Consider the following 18,487-nt stretch of genomic DNA (forward strand, 5'->3'; position numbering starts at 1 on the left):
TAGGACTGAGGATGTCCTGGTTGGTTTGCTCCTGGGCCTGGCCAAGTTGGCCATTTGTGGGCCGCGGCTCCTTTTCCGAGGTTACATCTGTGCCAGGGTGTCCCTTGGGAAAGAACATGCGGTGCCCACGGGCACCATGGATGGGTTCTGGGACCGCTGGGCATGGGGGAGGGGTTAACTTTATCCTGGGAGAACGTGCAAACTCCGTACAGACAGCACCCGTCGTCAGGGTCGATCCCGTGTCTCTGGCGATGTGAGGCAGAAACTCTACGGCTGCCTACCATGTAAACTGTGCAGAGTCTGCTGAAAACTGGCTTACTCATCTCCACGGTTACACAATGACGCCCGACAGACTACGCAAAATACTGAGTTTATACAGCACTCAAATTCACCAGCTCTCACCATATGTCCCTCTTTCCGCCTGAAGCCATTTATTTGCAGTCACCTTCTCACCACTAGAGGGAGTTGATGGCAATAAAGTCCTAGAGACACAAGGAACTGCAGGGGGTGGGAGATTGCAACCTTCACGTGGTCCGCCCCTGTTTGGACGAATGCAATCAACCTGGCGTGCACAATCAACTAAGATCAAATAGAACAAGTTGTCCTACAACTTTAGACTGTGCATGCCATACGCAAGAAGAAGAAGAAGGAACTGCAGGTGCTGAAATCGTGAGCAAAACCCAAAGTGCTGGAGGAACTCGGGTAACATCTGTGGAGGGAATGGAAAGGCAACATTTCGAGTAGGGACCCTTCCTTCTTCAGACTGACATAAGGAACTGCAGATGCGGGAAACCTGAACAAAACACAAAGCTCTGGAATAACTCGGAAGGTCAGGCAGCATCTGTGGAGGGACATGAATTCTGAGGAAGGGTTTGACCCGCTGAGTTACTTCAGCATTTTGTACTTAGCTCAAGCTTTGCAATTCTTCCTCCTTAAGGTGGATTTAAAGAATAATACTTATAATACGGTTGAAGAAATACAATATTTTAATCATCCTATATAGCATTTCCATTTTTACCAGATCAATCTATCTGGTTCCTTCCTACCCATTTAGTCTCTCCAGCCCTTTTTCCTTCCTACAGCAACATGCAGGTCATATTTTGAGTTTCTTGCTGAGTTTCACTCTCTGCAAAACCCGTTATCACCTACCTTACAGCCAACAATGGACCATTGTGGGCTCCACCTTTCCTTGATCATGGTTGCTTTTTGCATATCTTTCATCCATTTGTTCTTTGTACCTTCTATATCTCTCGTTTCCCCCTCCTGACTCTCAGTCTGAAGAAAAGTCTTGACCCGAAATGTCACCTATTCCTTTTCTCCAGAGATGCTGCCTGTCCCGCTGAGTTACTCCAGCTTTTTGTGTGTCTGTCTTGAGCGTAGTATGTGTAAGCAGGAACTGCGGATGCTGGTTTAAACTGAAGTTAGACACAAAAAACTGGAGTAACTCAGCGGGACAGGCAGCATCTCTGGAGAGAAGGAACGGGTGACATTTCGGGTCGAGACCCTTCTTCAGACCTAACTTCAGACTTGAGCGTATTATGTTTAAGAAGGAACTGCAGATGCTGGAAAATCGAAGGTAGACAAAAGTGCTGGTGAAACTCAGCGGGTGCAGCAGCATCTGTGGAGCGAAGGAAATAGGCAAAGTTTCGGCCCGAAACGTTGCCTATTTCCTTCGCTCCATAGATGCTGCTGCACCCGCTGGAGTAACTCAGCGAGTCAGGCAGCATCTCTGGAGAAAAGGAATAGGTTACATTTCAGGTCCAAATCCTTCTTACTCTCTCTCTCCCACTTTCTCTCCCTCCTCCTCTGCCTACCCTTCATGCCTCTCCTCTTTCCCCATCCCTACCCTTCTTCCTTTCCCCTCCCCCCCCCTTCCCATTCCCTCCTCTCTCCTGCTCTTTCCCTTTCTACTCTCCTCTATGCTTTTCCCTGCTTCCCCCTCCTGTTTGTCTACCTCTGTTAATCTGCCCCCTCCCCCCCTTCTCTCTCGCTCACTTACTAACACACACACACTCACTTATATCGGTTCGCCCCCTGCCAATCCCTTCTCTCTGGGTCTCTCTCATGGTGGCATCACCCGAGACGGAGCATTGTAACTACACAACAGATGGCTGTTAGTGTCATCCTCCTCTCAGACACACGGCGGCACTTCTGGTTAATTAGAGTACTCAGTCACATGTGTTTGATTCTGCTGCTGAATCTTGGGCCAGCCTTCCCCACTTGGAAGCGACTGACAACAGAGCAACAGAATAAGGTGAGCGCGGCGTGTTCCTCTCCTCCTGTGTACAAGGCGGGGACTCTCTCTCTCCCTTCCTCCAGCAGTGTGTTTCGGTGATCTCTGTAGAAAGCATGCCAGGGGGGGATGTGTTGAAATCTGTCTGTGCCTAGCGCTGTGCACCGCCACTCTAAAACTGGCTTTCTGTTGTTTGGGCTCGGGGAACAGGCTGGGAGATGTGAGAGGGAAGATAGACACAAAAAGCTGGAGTAACTCAGCGGGTCAGGCAGCATCTCTGGAGAAAGGGAATAGGTGACGTTTGGAATCGAGACCCTTCTTCAGGCTGGGAGTCAGGGGAAAGGGAAACGAGCGATACTGACGGTGATATAGAACAAACTAATGAAAGACATGCAAACATGGGCTGGGTGAAAACGAGTCCAGACATTGAAACTCAACAAGATGTGACTGGGAGCTGGTGTTGTTTACGCCTTGCTGGATCTGGTCAAAGTCTCTGGGGTCCTGCCAGTTTGGACAATGTATAACCCAGATGTTTTGTGCAGAGAAGTGAAGGAAATTGGAATATCGGAGTCCGTGGGGATCTTAGTGGAAAATCTGTGACAACATATTATTTGTTTTATTTTTCTCTCTCTCCCTCTCCCTCTCCCTCCCTCCCCCCCTCTCCCCCTCTCCCCCTCTCTCTCGCTCTCTCTCTCTCTCCCTCTCCGTCTCTCTCTCTCCCTCTCCGTCTCTCTCTCTCCCTCTCCGTCTCTCTCTCCCTCCCTCTCTCTCTCCCCCTCTCCCTCTCCCTCTCCCTCTCCCTCTCCCTCTCCCTCTCCCTCTCCCTCTCCCTCTCCCTCTCCTCTCCTCTCCCTCTCCCTCTCCCTCTCCCTCTCCCTCTCCCTCTCCCTCTCCCTCTCCCTCTCCCTCTCCCTCTCCCTCTCCCTCTCCCTCTCCCTCTCCCTCTCCCTCTCCCTCTCCCTCTCTCTCTCCCTCTCCCTCTCCCTCTCCCTCTCTCCCTCTCCCTCTCCCTCTCTCGTCTGTCAAGCTCCTTTCTCTGAGTAACGACTGGCATTGGTGAGTGGAATCTCTCCTTGGCACTCCAGTCCAGGTTTTGCCTCTAGATATTTACACTTTATCCACTTTCTGCCCAGTGAGCTCAGTGTGTTTCACACCTCTCAGATGCGCTGGCAACGCTGAAAGCCACAGTATACCAATTAACTAACGAGCCTTAATGACTGCCGGAACCCAGTCAGCTCAGCAAGATGTGGGTATAAGGAACCTACGTGATCGAATCTGCATTCCCCAGGGATTGCCTGTTCTCCAGGATAGTCCTAGAGTCTCCTGACATGGGGAGGTGCGGGGATAGAGTGGCGTGATTAATGTACTGACATTGCTGTTGCTCAGAAGTGACAGGAGCAGAATGAGACCATCATGTAGAAGATTGAGGGGGGATCTTATAGAAACTTACAAAATTCTTAAGGGGTTGGACAGGCTAGATGCAGGAAGATTGTTCCCGATGTTGGGGAAGTCCAGAACAAGGGGTCACAGTTTAAGGATAAGGGGGAAGTCTTTTAGGACCGAGATGAGAAAAACATTTTTCACACATAGAGTGGTGAATCTGTGGAATTCTCTGCCACAGAAGGTAGTTGAGGCCAGTTCATTGACTATATTTAAGAGGGAGTTAGATGTGGCCCTTGTGGCTAAAGGGATCAGGGGGTATGGAGAGAAGGCAGGTACAGGATACTGAGTTGGATGATCAGCCATGAATGGCGGTGCAGGCTCGAAGGGCCGAATGGCCTACTCCTGCACCTATTTTCTATGTTTCTATGTCTACTCCGGCATTCAATCATGCCTGATCTATCTTTCCCTCGTCACCCCATTCTCCTGCCTTCTCCCCATAACCCATGACATCCATATATGTTCCTGTGTTTTATAAAATCAGTGTGTGTCTGAAACACTGTTCACATGATGCTGAGAATCTAACGCAGCTACTCTAGGCTTTCTGCTTGTTCACAATACATCCTGTGTAGGAGGGAACTGCAGCTGCTGGTTTATACCGAAGATAGATACAAAGTGCTGGAGTAACTCAGCGGGTCCAGCAGCATCTCAGCAGAAAATGATGGGTGATTTTTCTGGACCGAACCCTTTTTGAAGAGAAAACTCAGGGACTCAAGTTTTCCTCCGCAAGAGGGAAGGGGGGGTGAACTTTGACAGGATAAGACTATCTGTGGAAAAATAGTCTGGATTGTGTAAATGTGCAATATCCAGAGAAAATGCTGTGAATGGAGTAACTCGGTAAGTCAGGCAGCATCTCTGGAGAACATGGATAGGTGACATAGGTCGGGACCCCTCTTCAGACTTGTTTCTCCATGTTTATGTGTAAAGTGAATACCGTAGTGCCTTGGTGTATGGTGCACATGTCGTGTATAGGTATATAGAGTCATAGAGTGATACAATGTGGAAACAGGCCCAACCTGCTTACACCTGCCAACATGTCCCAGCTACACTAGTCCCACGTGCCCGCGTTTGGTCCATACCCCTCCAAACCGGTCCTATCCATGTACCTGTCTAACAGTTTCTTAAACGTTGGGATAGTCCCAGCCTCAACTACCTCCTCTGGCAACTCGTTCCATACACCCACCACCCTTTATGTGAAAAGGTTTCCCCTTCAGATTCCTATGATATCTTTTTTCCTTCACCTTAAACCAATGTCCCCTGATCATCGATTCACCTACTCTGGGCAAGATATAAGTAAAGTCATGAACTTTACATCCTGTCAGCCCAGGGGAAGAGAAAACTCAGGGACTCAAGTAGGCAAGAGGGGGGAGGGGGGTGAACTTTGACGGGAAGCAGGCCATTCGGACCATCTTAACTTGTCCATCCCCCATGGAGTGCATTAACCTATTGAGTCCATGATCCCCCAGTGAGCCCGGAATTCAATTCCAAGAGATGACCATTTGATGTGTGGATACTACACAATGGATACACGCATGTATACTCATGGTACATGCATCATAGAGGTTGCACATCAACATGGTTGCAAGAATCAAGGAATTTAGGTCGACTGATTTGTCGTGAAAATCAAGGTCACGTGGAAGAACGTTAGTCTTGCCTGTAATGTGTCTGGGTTGTCGGTGCAACGCATAAGAATAAGAAAATATATTTATTTTGAAACTTGGTGTCACTTCATTGAATCTGCTTTTTGTAGAGATACACACAGAGCCAGTTCTTCACCAGTTAGTTTATGCTTTATACTACAGTATTTCACATTAACTACATTTTAGATACTTTAGACCTTAGAGATACAGCCTTTCGGCCCACCGAGTCCACGCCGACCAGCGATCACCCCGTACACTAACACTATCCTCCACACTAGGGACAATTTGCAATTTCACCAAAGCCAATTAACCTACAAACCTGTAGTCTTAGGGGTGTGGGAGGAAACTGGAGCACCTGGAGAAAACCCACACGGCCACAGGGAGAACGTACAAGTTCCTTACCGACGGCACCCATAGATCGAACCCGGGTCTCTACTACTGTAAGGCAGCAACTCTACCGCTGCGCCACCATGCCGCCCACAATATCCTTCACCATTGCGGATTGATATCCTTGCATTTTCAACCCAACGCCTCTTTGACAACCCAACAGCTCTGGGAGGGGGTCAGTCATCACCTCATTAGGTCTACTACCCAACCAATGTCAATGATCAATTTTTGTAAACGGGCACCTGCAGTTCCGTGAGCCCATCGATGACCAACTCTGCCCTGAGAATATTCCTGATAATGAACACTCCGACTTAGAATGAACCATTCTACATTTCCTTGAGCATCTTCTGTCATTTTCACACCTTGCCCTTTCATATCTCTAGTTTCCCTCTCCCATGACTTTCGGTCTGAAGGAAGGCCTTGACCCGAAACGTCAGCCCATTCCTTCTCTCCAGAGACGCTGCCTGACCTGCTGCGTTACTCCAGCATTGTGTGTCCAACATAGACCTTAAGTATGGTGTGCTGGTTATTATCTGTATTAAAAGCATGTTGCTTTTTGCATATTGCCGCAAGTTTAGTTTTAGTTTAGAGATGCAGCATGGGAACCGGCCCTACGGCCAACTGAGTCCTCGCCAATCAGTGCTTAGCTTAGCTTAGAGATACGGTGTGAAACAGGCCGTTCGGCCCACTGAGTCTGGCCAACTACTCATTCTATTCTACACACTAGGGACAATTTATAGAAGCCAATGAACCTATGCATCTTTGAAGAGTGGGAGGAAACCAGAGCACCCGGAGAAAACCCTTGTGGTCACAGGAAGAACGTACAATCCCCATACATATAGCAGGCGTAGTCGGGATCGAACCCGAGTCTCTGGTGCTTTAAGGCAGCAGGTCTACCACTGCGCCACCGTGCCACCAGGTTGTAATTTGTGTGTTATGAAGGTGAAATAAGATCCTTGGTCTTCTACAGAATCTTCTGCTGAACCATAGCAACAATCGATCTTCACCAAAATGTGGTGTCACACTGGAGTTGTCCCTTGAGGTGTGAGGATCATGTAATAGTTTCAATCTCTTGTCTGTGTGCTCCTGCTTCCAACAACATGGTGCTTGCTGTCAATGTGACAGCCATCCCTGGCGTGATGAGACCAGTGTTGGGACAATTTACAGCAAACTGTTCAGACACACGAGCAGTCACAAACGACCAGGAGTGGAAGCTATAAGTGACAGTGTACGGCATCTGCAGCTTCTAACCAGCTCACACAAAAAAAGCAATGATCTTCTGCACAACAAATCTAATTATCATCTTAGGTACACAAAAAAGCTGGAGAAACACAGCGGGTGCAGCAGCATCTATGGAGCGAAGGAAATAGGCAACGTTTCGGGCCGAAACCTTTCCGCCCGAAACGTTGCCTATTTCCTTCATTCCATAGATGCTGCTGCACCCGCTGAGTTTCTCCAGCTTTTTTGTGTACCTTCGATTTTCCAGCATCTGCAGTTCCTTCTTAAACACTAATTATCATCTTATACAGGCATTTCACAAATGAACTCAGAGGAGAAAAAAATGACCGGCAGCAACAGATTACAGTCAACAAAATTGTTCATAAGTCATAGGAGCAGAAATAGGCCATTCGGTCCATCGATTCTACTCTGGCATTCAATCATGGCTGGTCTATCTTTCCCTCTCAACCCCATTCTCCTGCTTTCTCCCCATAACCCCTGACACCCCTGCTAACTATGAGCCTTAAACATATCCTAATGACTTGGCCTCTACAGCCCAAGTCTAGTGTACCTTTAGTTTTGTATTATGGGAGGGGGTGGTGGGGGGAAACTTTTTTTATCTCTTTCCTCGATGCAACTCTTTCCGTGTCGTATCTCCGTCTACACTGCGGCCTAACATTGAGGAGCTTGCGGTCCCTTTGCTGGGGATCGACTTCGGGAGCTCCAACCGCAGGAGCCTGCGGACTTTAACATCGTGGAGCTCGCAGTCCCTTTGTTAGGGACCGACTTCGGGAGCTCCAACCGCAGGAGCTTCGACTGCCCCGACACGGGAGCTTCTACCGACCTGATCACGGGAGCTTCGATCTCCCCGACGTGGGCGCTTTGATCGTCCCGACACGCCGGCTTCAATGCGTGAGCTTCTATCTTCCCAACTGCGATGGTTCGACTCCCCCGATCGCGGGAGTAAAGCAGGAAAGATGGTAAGACTTTATTGCCTTCCATCACATTGGGGAATGTGGAGGAGCCGCTGTGGTGGATGTTTATGTCCAATTGTTAAGTGGTTGTGTGTCTTGTTGCTTTTTTGGTTTGACTGTATGGTAAACCAAATACCTTGTATGTTGCAAAACATACTTAGCTAATAAATTATGATTATGATTATGATCTATATATGGCAATGAATTCCACAGATTCACCACCCTCTGACTAAATAAACAACCCCTCTGTATCTACCCAGTTCAAGCCTTTCACTATTCAGTAAATTTCAATAAGGTACTCCCTCATTTTTCTAAACTCCAGCGAGTACAGGCTCAGTGCCATCAGAAGCTCATCATACATTAATCCAGTCATCCCCAGGATCATTCTCGTAAATATTCTCTGGACTCTCTCCAACGCCAGCACATTCTTCCTCAGTTATGGGGCCCAAAGCTGCTCACAACACTCCAAATGCGGTCTGACCAGTTCCTTATAAAGCCTCAGCATAACATTCCTATTTTTATCCTCTAGTCCTCTCGAAATAAATGCTAACATTGCATTTGCCTTCCTTACTGTAAATAAACCGTTTGCGCCTTCATTTTCTGAATCCTCTCCTCATTTAGAAAATACTCTGCATATTCGAGGGCAGCACCGTGGTAGAGTCTGAAGAAAGGTCTCGACCCGAAACGTCACCCATTCCTACTCTCCAGAGATGCTGCCTGACCCGCTGAGTTACTCCAGCATTTTGTGACTACCTTCGCTTTAAACCAGCATCTGCAGTTCTATCCCGCACAGTGGCAGAGTTGCTGCCTTCACATCGCCTGAAACCTTTGTTCAATCGTGTCTGCTGGTGCTGTCTGTGCGGAGTTTGCACGTTCTCCCTGTGACCGCGTGGATTTTCTTCCAGGTGCTCCGGTTTCCCCCCACACTCCAAAGACACCATATTTGCAGGTTAATTGGCTTCTGTCAGTTGTAAAAAATCTTCCCTAGTGTGTGTGAAACAGGGTGATTGCTGGTCGGGCGTGGACTCGGCGGGCTGAAGGGCCTGTTCTTGTGCTGTATCTCAAAAGTCTAAAGTCATCGTGCACTGTTTAAACTTAATTCAATCTGCGCTTTCCAACTTAACGTGTTGCTGGAGTTTAACCCATCGATGGAAATGTATGGTGGGTTCAGTGTTTGCCGGAACATTTTGTGTGCGGGTGATTACTGAGCTGAGGCGAGCTTAGTGCAGCGTGAGAGATGTCCTCCACATTGAGTCAACATTCAAGTTCAAGTTCACGTTCAAGTGAGTTTATTGTCATGTGTCCCTGTATAGGACAATGAAATTCTTGCTTTGCTTAAGCACACAGAAAATAGTAGGCATTTACTACAAAACAGATAAATGTGTCCATATACCATGATATAAATATATACACACATGAATAAATAAACTGATAAAGTGCAAATAGCAGAAAGTGGTTATTAATAATCAGAGTTTTGTCCGAGCCAGGTTTAATAGCCTGATGGCTGTGGGGAAGTAGCTATTCCTGAACCTGGTTGTTGCAGTCTTCAGGCTCCTGTACCTTCTACCTGAAGGTAGCAGGGAGATGAGTGTGTGGCCAGGATGGTGTGGGTCTTTGATGATACTGCCAGCCTTTTTGAGGCAGCGACTGCGATAAATCCCCTCGATGGAAGGAAGGTCAGAGCCGATGATGGACTGGGCAGTGTTTACTACTTTTTGTAGTCTTTTCCTCTCCAGGGCGCTCAAATTGCCGAACCAAGCCACGATGCAACCGGTCAGCATGCAACATAGATCAAAGTCCAGTGTCACGGAAAGAAGGACATGGCGATCATTGCCATGATTAAAGTCTAACGACAATAACAAGGGATCAATGTTTCTCAGCCAAGAGAGGACCAGACATTTGCAATAGAAAAATGTGAAAACAGATGTTGGAAATCTGATCGAAAAGCTGGAAGCATTCAGCAAATCAGGCAATGCCTGTGGGAAGAGAAGTAAAGGGAAGTTTTCAGGTTTATCAATGATCAATGGCTTGAAACATTAGCTGCGTTTCTCTTTCCACTGATGCTGCCCGACCTGCTGAGAGTTGTGGACATTCTGTGTTTCTGTTCACGCGCATGTAAGCACTTGGGAAGCCAAGTACCTCTCCATAATAACGTGCTTTTGTCAATCCATCCGACTCTGGCTTCTTGTTGAAGACAGATACAAAAAGCTGGAGTGACGCAGCGGGTCAGGCAACATCTCTGGAGAGAAGGAATGGGTGACGTTTCGGGTCGAGACCCTTCTTCAGACTGAGAGTCAGGGGAGAGTGGAACGAGAGATATAGACGTTACTTAGGACAAATGAATGGAAGATAGGCAGAAAGAACTCCTCACCTTATCTTTGCCAACCACACCTTCCACAGTGTAGACCACTGCGTTCTGAAGTTCATTTCTCAAATCTCTTCCTTCCCATCATTTTACCCTTTTTCTGTTAAAATCTAACCTCCTTTGACCAATCATTTGATCTTGGGATTCCTCATTTTGGCTCAGACCCAGTTTTTGCCCGATTGCATTTTTTTTAAATGGCCCCGAGTTGTTGTTGTACACTGGAGGGTAACTTGCACTCTGAGCATAGCCGACCACTATAGTCGTCACAAATTGGGGAAGGAGAAAGGTTGTGAAGACAGGACACAAAAAGCTGGAGTAACTCAGCGGGACAGGCAGCATCTCTGGAGAGAAGGAATGGGTGACGTTTCGGGAGTGAGGCTGAACGCAAATTGGAGGAACAGCATCTCATATTTCGCTTGGGCAGCTTACAGCCCAGTGGTATGAATATTGATTTCTCTCACTTCAGGTAGCCCCGGCATTCCCTCTCTCTGTCCCTCCCCCACCCAAGTCGCACTAGCTTCTCATTTTCACCCTACAAACAGCTAACAATGGCCTGTTTTGTTTATCATTGTTACTTTTTTGCATATCTTTTATCCATTGTTCTTTATCTCTCCACATCATCGTCTATATCTCTAATTTCCATTATCCCTAACCAGTCTGAAGAAGGGTCTTGACCCGAAATGTCACCCATTTCTTCTCTTCAGTGATGCTGCCTGACCCACTGAGTTACTCCAGCTTTTTGTGTCAATCTTTGGTTTAAACCAGCATCTGCAGTTCCTTCCTACACGAGCAGTTATTGTGAACTGGTGATGATTTATTAATACTCTGTGGGTGTTTCGGTCGATGCTGTCATCGCCTGGAGCTTTTGCCTCTGAGTGTCTGAGATATTTGCTGAACTGTGTCACAATTACGCGGGTGGGTCCATTTTGATTGCCTTGGGTTCGCCTCAGGATCCGATGAATTAATGACGATGTGAATCGAAGTGAGAGACTTGCTCGAATCCCTTGATATCAGCAATGTGCGAACAACACAAGAAAGCTTGTGCCTTAATGCTTAACGTCCACTAATGACATTCTAGATCAGTGCTTGCTGAATGTAGAATGCCATGTATTTAACCACCTCTCCTTGTAGTCACATTTCGGGAATATTGATGCCATCTCCCCTATCCCCTCCACAATGTCGCCTCACAGCACCAGAGACCCGGGTTCCATCCTGACTATGTACGGAGTTTGTACGCTCTCCCTGTGACCTGCCTGGGTTTTCTCCGGGTGCTCCGATTTTCTCCGACACTCCAAAGATGTATTGGTTTGTAGTTCAATTGGCTTGGTAAAATTGTAAATTGTCCCTCGTGTGTATAGGATAGCGTTAGTGTACAGGGATTGCTGGTCGGCGCGGACCCAGAGGGTCGCAAGGCCTGTTTCTGCACTGTATGTCTAAACTAAACTAAACTAAACTAAAAAAAATATGGATTTTGTCATTGTTTTAACCGCATGCACGGAAGTAACTTCAAAAAAACAATTTTTTCAACAAAGGTCAGAGCAGCTTGTAAGGAATGTAGATTTGCAAATCGATGCATTAATGTGAGATGCAATTCAATGAAGCAGCCTTAACACCCCAGTCCATCACACAGACCAACTTCCCCACCATCAACTCCATCTAGACTTCAGGCTGCCTTGGAAAAGCAGCTAATGTAATCAGGGATATATTTTACCCCAGATATTCCCACTTCTCTTCTCTCCCATCAGACAGAAGATACATAAGCTTGAAAGCACATATCACCAGATTCAGGAACAACTTCTTCCCCGCTGTTATCAGACTACTGAACAGTCCTCTCATAAGCAAGGGTGCAGTCCTGACCTACCTCATTGTGGACCTCTCTGTAACTATGACGCTATAATACTGTAACACTATATTCTGTAATCTAGTATTTTTCTCTTTGCGCTACCTGTGGTACTTGTGCATGACTTGATTGTACTGAAAGAGTTAATAGTCAAAAGTAATGTTGTACTACAGTGACAATAACAAACCAATACCAATATAATCTGATACTACCTCACCTATCATTCAGCTACAAAATATTATTCACATAGTTTGAAACTAAATTTAGATATAACCTTGTCTAAACCTAGTTGAAGCATCCAACTATTCCTTTGGACTAAATACCTTCTCGTGTATTCTCCCAAGTTTATGGTATTCCAATGGGCCAGATGTGCACAGTTCTGATTTCCTTTTCTCTCTCCATTTAGGCCATGTAAAGGACCAGGTTCTTTATTTTCCATTTCTTTCATGTTGAATGTCTGTACTGGCTCGCTGATGTATCTAATGAACAACCAGTAGTTTGGGACATGGATATATTTCTCAATATATGTTCAGCATCTGGGTATATTGGAATGGCCAAACTGGACTGCTTGCATTAACTGGAATGCTATTTCATACAGTTGGCAGTACCTTTTCAAAGCAAGGTTGAAGAACGGGCGGCAAAGTGGCATAGGGCTGCTGCCTTACAGCGCCAGAGACCCGGGTTCGATCCTGACTACGGATGCTGTCTGTACGGAGTTTGTACGTTCTCCCTGTGACCAAACTCAATGCTAGCATTAATTTCAAGAGGGCTTGCATACAAAAACAGGGATGTAATGTTGAGGCTCTCTACAAGGCGTTGGTAAGGCCGCATTTGGAATATAGTGAGCAATTTTGGGCAACATATCTGAGGAAGCATGTGTTGGCTCTGGAGAGGGTCCAGAGGAGGTTTACAGGAATGATCCCAGTAATTAATAGGTTAACCTATGATGAGCGTTTGGCGGCACTGAGCCTGTACTCGCTGGAGTTTAGAAGAATGAGGGGGGAACCTCATTGAAACATCCAGAAGTTATTGTATTTTGTCTGTGCATCCTCAGACTCACTCTCTCTGATCGGTTTTCCAACTCCAGTGAGTTACTAGCACAGAGTGCACCTGCTACCTTGCTTTCTAGAGAGCGGTCCTCAACTGCTATTTACCTCATTGATGACCCCGGCTACCTTTGATCAGACGTTACTGGCTTTACCCGGCACTAAACGTTATTCCCACATCATGCATCTGTACACTGTGAATAGCTCGATTGTAATCAAGTATTGTCTTTCCGCGGACTGGTTTGCACGCAACAAAAGCTTTTCACTGTACCTCGGTACATGTGACAATAAACTAAACTGAACTGTGTGTAGGATAGTGTTAGTGTGCGGGGATCGCTGGTCAGCGCGTACTTGGTGGGCCAAAGGGCCTGTTTCCGTGCTGTATCATTAACTAAACTAATATTGTAATTCCAAGTCTACAGCACCCTGGTGGTACAATCAGTGTGTATACAATCTTGAGGGGAATAAACAGGATGAGTACACAGAGATGGAGAGTCAAGGACCAGAGGAGGTAGGTTTAAGGTGAGAGAGGCGAGATTTAATAGGAACCTGAAGGGCAACCTTTTCACAAAGAGGGTGGTAGGTACATGGAATAAGCTGCCGTAGGTGGTTGTTGAGGCAGGCACGAGAACATTTGGACAGGTACATGGATAGGAAAGGTTTAGAGGGATATGGACCAAAGGTGGGCAAGTGGCATAAGTGTAGATGGGACATATTGGTTGGCATGGACAGGTTGGGCTGATGGGCCTGTTTCCATGCTCTATGACTTTATGAATAACCACACTGAGTTCACGGCAACGCCGAGGCAAGAGACAATTAAGGATGGGCAATAGAGTCCTTTAACTGCATCGCATGAAAACAGACCTTTCGGCCCAACTCATCCATGCTGACCAAGTTGCCCAACCAAGCTGGTCCAGGTGCAGGCACCATAACCTTGCCCATGGATGCAGGTCTTTCCCATGCACCCATTGACCATTGCTTCACTCCCTCCCACCTGGTTACTGATTGCTGGTAAGCGTTGCCCCTTGCTGTCTGTCCTCAGGCATGCCGGGACTTTCTGGAGTTAGCAGAGACGCACAGTCGCAAATGGCAGCGGGCCTTGCAGTACGAGCGTGAGCAGCGGCTGCGCCTGGAGGAGACCATCGAGCAGCTGGCCAAGCAGCACAACAGCCTGGAACGAGCCTGCCGCGGAGCTCCTGCACTGCCCAGCAGCTCCACAGAGCTATCCAACGCCAGCAAAGGTAAGCCTGGATAGACACACACTGTCACACTGACAGACAGACGACAGACAGACAGACAGACAGACAGACAGACAGACAGACAGACAGACAGACAGACAGACAGACAGACAGACAGACAGACAGACAGACAGATAAAAATGCAGAAGGAATAGGTGACGTTTCAGGTCGAGACCCTTCTTCAGACTGAAGAAGGTCTGAAGTAGGGTCTCGACTCAAAATGTCACCTATTCCTTCGTTCCATAGATGCTGCCTCACCAGCTGAGTTTCTCCGGCATTTTCCAGCATCTGCAGGATAGATAGATAGATAGATAGATAGATAGATAGATAGACAGACAGACAGACAGACAGACAGACAGACAGACAGACAGACAGACAGACAGACAGACAGACAGACAGACAGACAGATAGATAGATAGATAGATAGATAGATAGATAGATAGATAGATAGATAGATAGATAGATAGATAGATAGATACTGTATTGCCACATGTTCTGTGAAGCTACAGTGAATTATTTTGTATTTACATACAAAGTACACACAAGTATCGCCCCCTAGGGCAGATTGCATTCTGAGGAAAAGTTAGATAGACTGGGCTTGTATCTGCTGATGTGTATAAGAGTGAGAGGTGACTTCATTGAAACATGCAAGATTCTGAGGGATCTTAAAGTGGACGCGGAGAGGATGTTCCCTGTTGTGGGGGATCTGGAACGAAGGCTCTCCATTTGAAAGTAGTGCGGGGAGGGTCAACATATAAGAGATGAGGAGCAGTCTTTCTCTCAGAGGGATGTGATCTTTTGAAAGATCGACACAAAAAGCTGGAGTAACTCAGTGGGACAGGCAGCATCTCTGGAGAGAAGGAATGGGTGACATTTCGGGTCAAGACCCTTCCACAGACTGCCAACCATAGACACACTAAGCTGGAGTAACTCAGCGGGACAGGCATTCTGCATTGAAGAAGCTCTCCTCGTCTCTCTGACGAGAATTCTGCAGCAGTCTGAAAACGGGTCTCAACCCGAAACATCACCCATTCCTTCTCTCCAGCAATGCTGCCTGAACTGCTGAGTTACTCCAGTTTTATGTGTCTATCTTCGGTTTAAACCAGCATCTGCAGTTCCTTCTTACACACGTGATGTTTTGTAATGCTCCCCCTGATTGCAAAGTGATGGAGGCAGAGTCTTTGAGTATTTTTAAGGCAGCGATGTGTCTTTTCTTGCTGAACAAAGGGGTGAGCAGTTAACGCAGGGAGTCAGGAATGTGGAGCTGAAGTTAGTCATAAAACGCTGGAGTAACTCAGCTGGTCAGGCAGCATCTGTGGAGAAAAGGAATAGGTGACATTTTGGGTCAGAACCCTTCTTCGGACATAAAGTAGAGGTCGGGGGGGGGGGGGGGGGGGGGGGAAAGTATAAACCAACACGAGAAAAGGTCAGAACAAATCAGGGCTGGCAACAGGAAGGGTGGAGCCCACAATGGCCCATTGTTGGCTGGGAAAGGTGTGATAACAGGAGAGATACAAGGATGTGAACTGTGGAACAGGTAGAACGACCAGGGCGGGGGAAGGGGGGAGAGAGGGGAGGTGAGGGAATGCAGGAATTACTTGAAATTAGAGAAATCAACGTTCATACCGCTGGGTCGTAAATTAATTAGTTTGTTAATTAGATCAGCCGTGATCTAATTAAATTGGAGTGGGCCTGAGGGCTGAACTGGCATCCTGACTCATAGAGTATGTGCACTAATATGTCTTGTCTCCAGGGTACGGTGAACATTGCCTGCTTATTTTGCAGGACCATTTGTACAGGAATAGAACTTCGCAAGAGCCGGTTCCCAATATGACCACACTTGTTGTAGTAAAGCCCAAGGAAGTTCAATTGCTGAGTCGCTACCCACTTTTGGCTTCCTTCAAAATGTAGCCCATCTCCTGATTCCACAAACCTCCGCTTCTCGAGTTTATCGTGATGGTCTTTCACCGGTGCTTGCAAATGAACGGTGAGGTTCTGGGCCTGAGGAAGGGTCTCGATCAGAAACGTCACCTATTCCTTCTCTCCAGAGATGCTACCTGCCCGTTGAGTTACTACAGCTTTTTGTGTCTATCTCCGGTGTAAAACCAGCATCTGCAGTCCCTTCCTACACAATTCACTGGTCATCTTGTTTTCCACAATAGTTAAGATGGCTTTTGTGAATATTGTGTGAAAAAAAACTTTTTTCACACAGAGAGTGGTGAATCTCTGGAATTCTCTGCCACAGAAGATAGATGAGGCCAGTTCATTGGCTATATTTAAGAGGGAGTTAGATGTGGCCCTTGTGGCTAAAGGGATCAGGGGGTATGGAGAGAAGGCAGGTACAGGATACTGAGTTGGATGATTAGCCATGATCATATTGAATGGCGGTGCAGTTTCGAAGGGCCGAATGGCCTACTCCTGCACCTATTTTCTATGTTTCTATTAACATTAATTTAAATGTAAGATTTACCTTCTCAGTTCCTTGCGTTTAAAGTATTTTTGAGGTGCTTCTCCGATTAATCCTTGGCAAACTTCTTCCCTTTTTCCTTGATCACTTCTGTTGAGGTTTCACGGAGTGACCAGGAAAACTCCCTGTAGTTTCACATTTATTCAGTTTTGGGGATTTTAGGTGGCGCTAACGAGACGGACATTTTTGCCCACCCCTCATTTCTTTGGACAAGGATGTAGGGGGCGGACTCCTTGAACCACTGCAAGATAGTTCAGAACTTCCTGCGCTGTTGGAGCTGTACTCATCCAGGTAATTGGAGAGTATTTCAACATGCTTCTGATTTGTGCCATGTAAATAATGGCGGGAAGGTTTTGGGGGTCAGAGTGTGAGTCACGAGCCACAGAGCACGTCCACTCTGGGCTGCTCCTTTAGTTTGGAGATACGGCACAGAAATAGGCCCTTCGGCCCACCGAGTCCGTGCAGGCCAGCCATCCCCGTACACTAACACGGCCCAACGCACACGAGAGACAATTTACAATTATACCAAGCCAATTAGCCAATAAAACCTGTACGTCTTTGGAGTGGGGAGGAAAACGGAGAACCCGGAGAAAACCCACATGGGTCACGGGGAGAACGTGCAAACTCCTTACATACAGCACCCGCAGTCAGGATCAAACCCGGGTCCCTGGCGCTGTAAGGCAGCAACTTTACCGCTCCGCCACCGTTCCGCTCCTGCTCTTGTAGCCACAATATTTACATAGATGCTCCACAGGATAGTGATGGTGTGCGACTTGGTGATAATGCCACTGAATTAATGCTGCTCGTGAATTCAGATGGAGATGCTGGAGATTGGTCATCACCCAAGTTTCAGTTTGAGTGTAGTTTATTGTCACAGGTACAGGGGTACAGTGAAAAGTTGCAGTTGCGTGCTAACCAGTCAGTGGAATGACAATACATGACTACAATCAAGCCGTCCACAGTGTATAGATACATGATAAAGGGAATAACATGACTAACGTTTAATGCAGGATAATGTCCAGTAAAGTTATAAGGGATAGTAGTACCATCAAGTCTACTCCACCATTCAATCATGGCCGATCTATCTCTCCCTCCAAACCCCATTCCCCTGCCTTCTCCCCATAACCCCTGACACCCGCACTAATCAAGAATCTATCTATCTCTGTCTTAAAAATATCCACTGACTTGGCCTCCACAGCCTTCTGTGGCAAAGAATTTGAAAGATTCACCACCCTCTGAGTTAAGAAATTTCTCCTCATCTCCTTCCTAAAAGGACATCCTTTAATTCTGCGGCAAGACCTCTAGTCCTAGACTCTCCCACTAGTGGAAACATACGCTCCACATCCACTCTATCCAAGCCTTTCAATATATCTGTATGTTTCAATTAGGTCCTCCCCTCATTCTTTTAAACTAAATCCGATCAAAGATAGGATTCAAGTCCGATCAAAGATAGTCCGAGTGTCTCCAAAGAGGTAGATAGTAGCTCAGGACTGCTCTCTAGTTGGTTATAGGATGGTTCAATCGCCTGATAACAAACCCGTGGGAAGAAACTGTCCCGGAATCTGGACGTGTGCATTTGTCAGGTTTCAGCCCACGGCTGAGTATTGCCTGGTTCTTGATACATTCAGGCATGGCCGTG

At 46.9% G+C, this 18,487-nt stretch overlaps 1 protein-coding gene across 4 annotated transcripts in view; it reads left to right on the top strand.

Moving 5' to 3' along the window:
- The window catches only part of LOC116987521 (oxysterol-binding protein 2-like), a 212,351-nt gene that overhangs the window by 136,523 nt on the left and 57,341 nt on the right, over positions 1-18,487 (top strand). For 3 of the 4 annotated variants that reach the window (XM_033043607.1, XM_033043604.1, XM_033043605.1), the window contains one exon: positions 14,186-14,384. In XM_033043607.1, coding sequence (XP_032899498.1) covers positions 14,186-14,384 — 199 coding nt within the window. Of the gene's footprint in view, positions 1-2,081; positions 2,255-14,185; positions 14,385-18,487 lie in introns of those variants that run through there. The other variant, XM_033043608.1, reaches the window with a different exon arrangement.

This window comes from Amblyraja radiata, chromosome 25, assembly GCF_010909765.2.
Source record: "Amblyraja radiata isolate CabotCenter1 chromosome 25, sAmbRad1.1.pri, whole genome shotgun sequence".
Classification (NCBI taxonomy): domain Eukaryota; kingdom Metazoa; phylum Chordata; class Chondrichthyes; order Rajiformes; family Rajidae; genus Amblyraja; species Amblyraja radiata.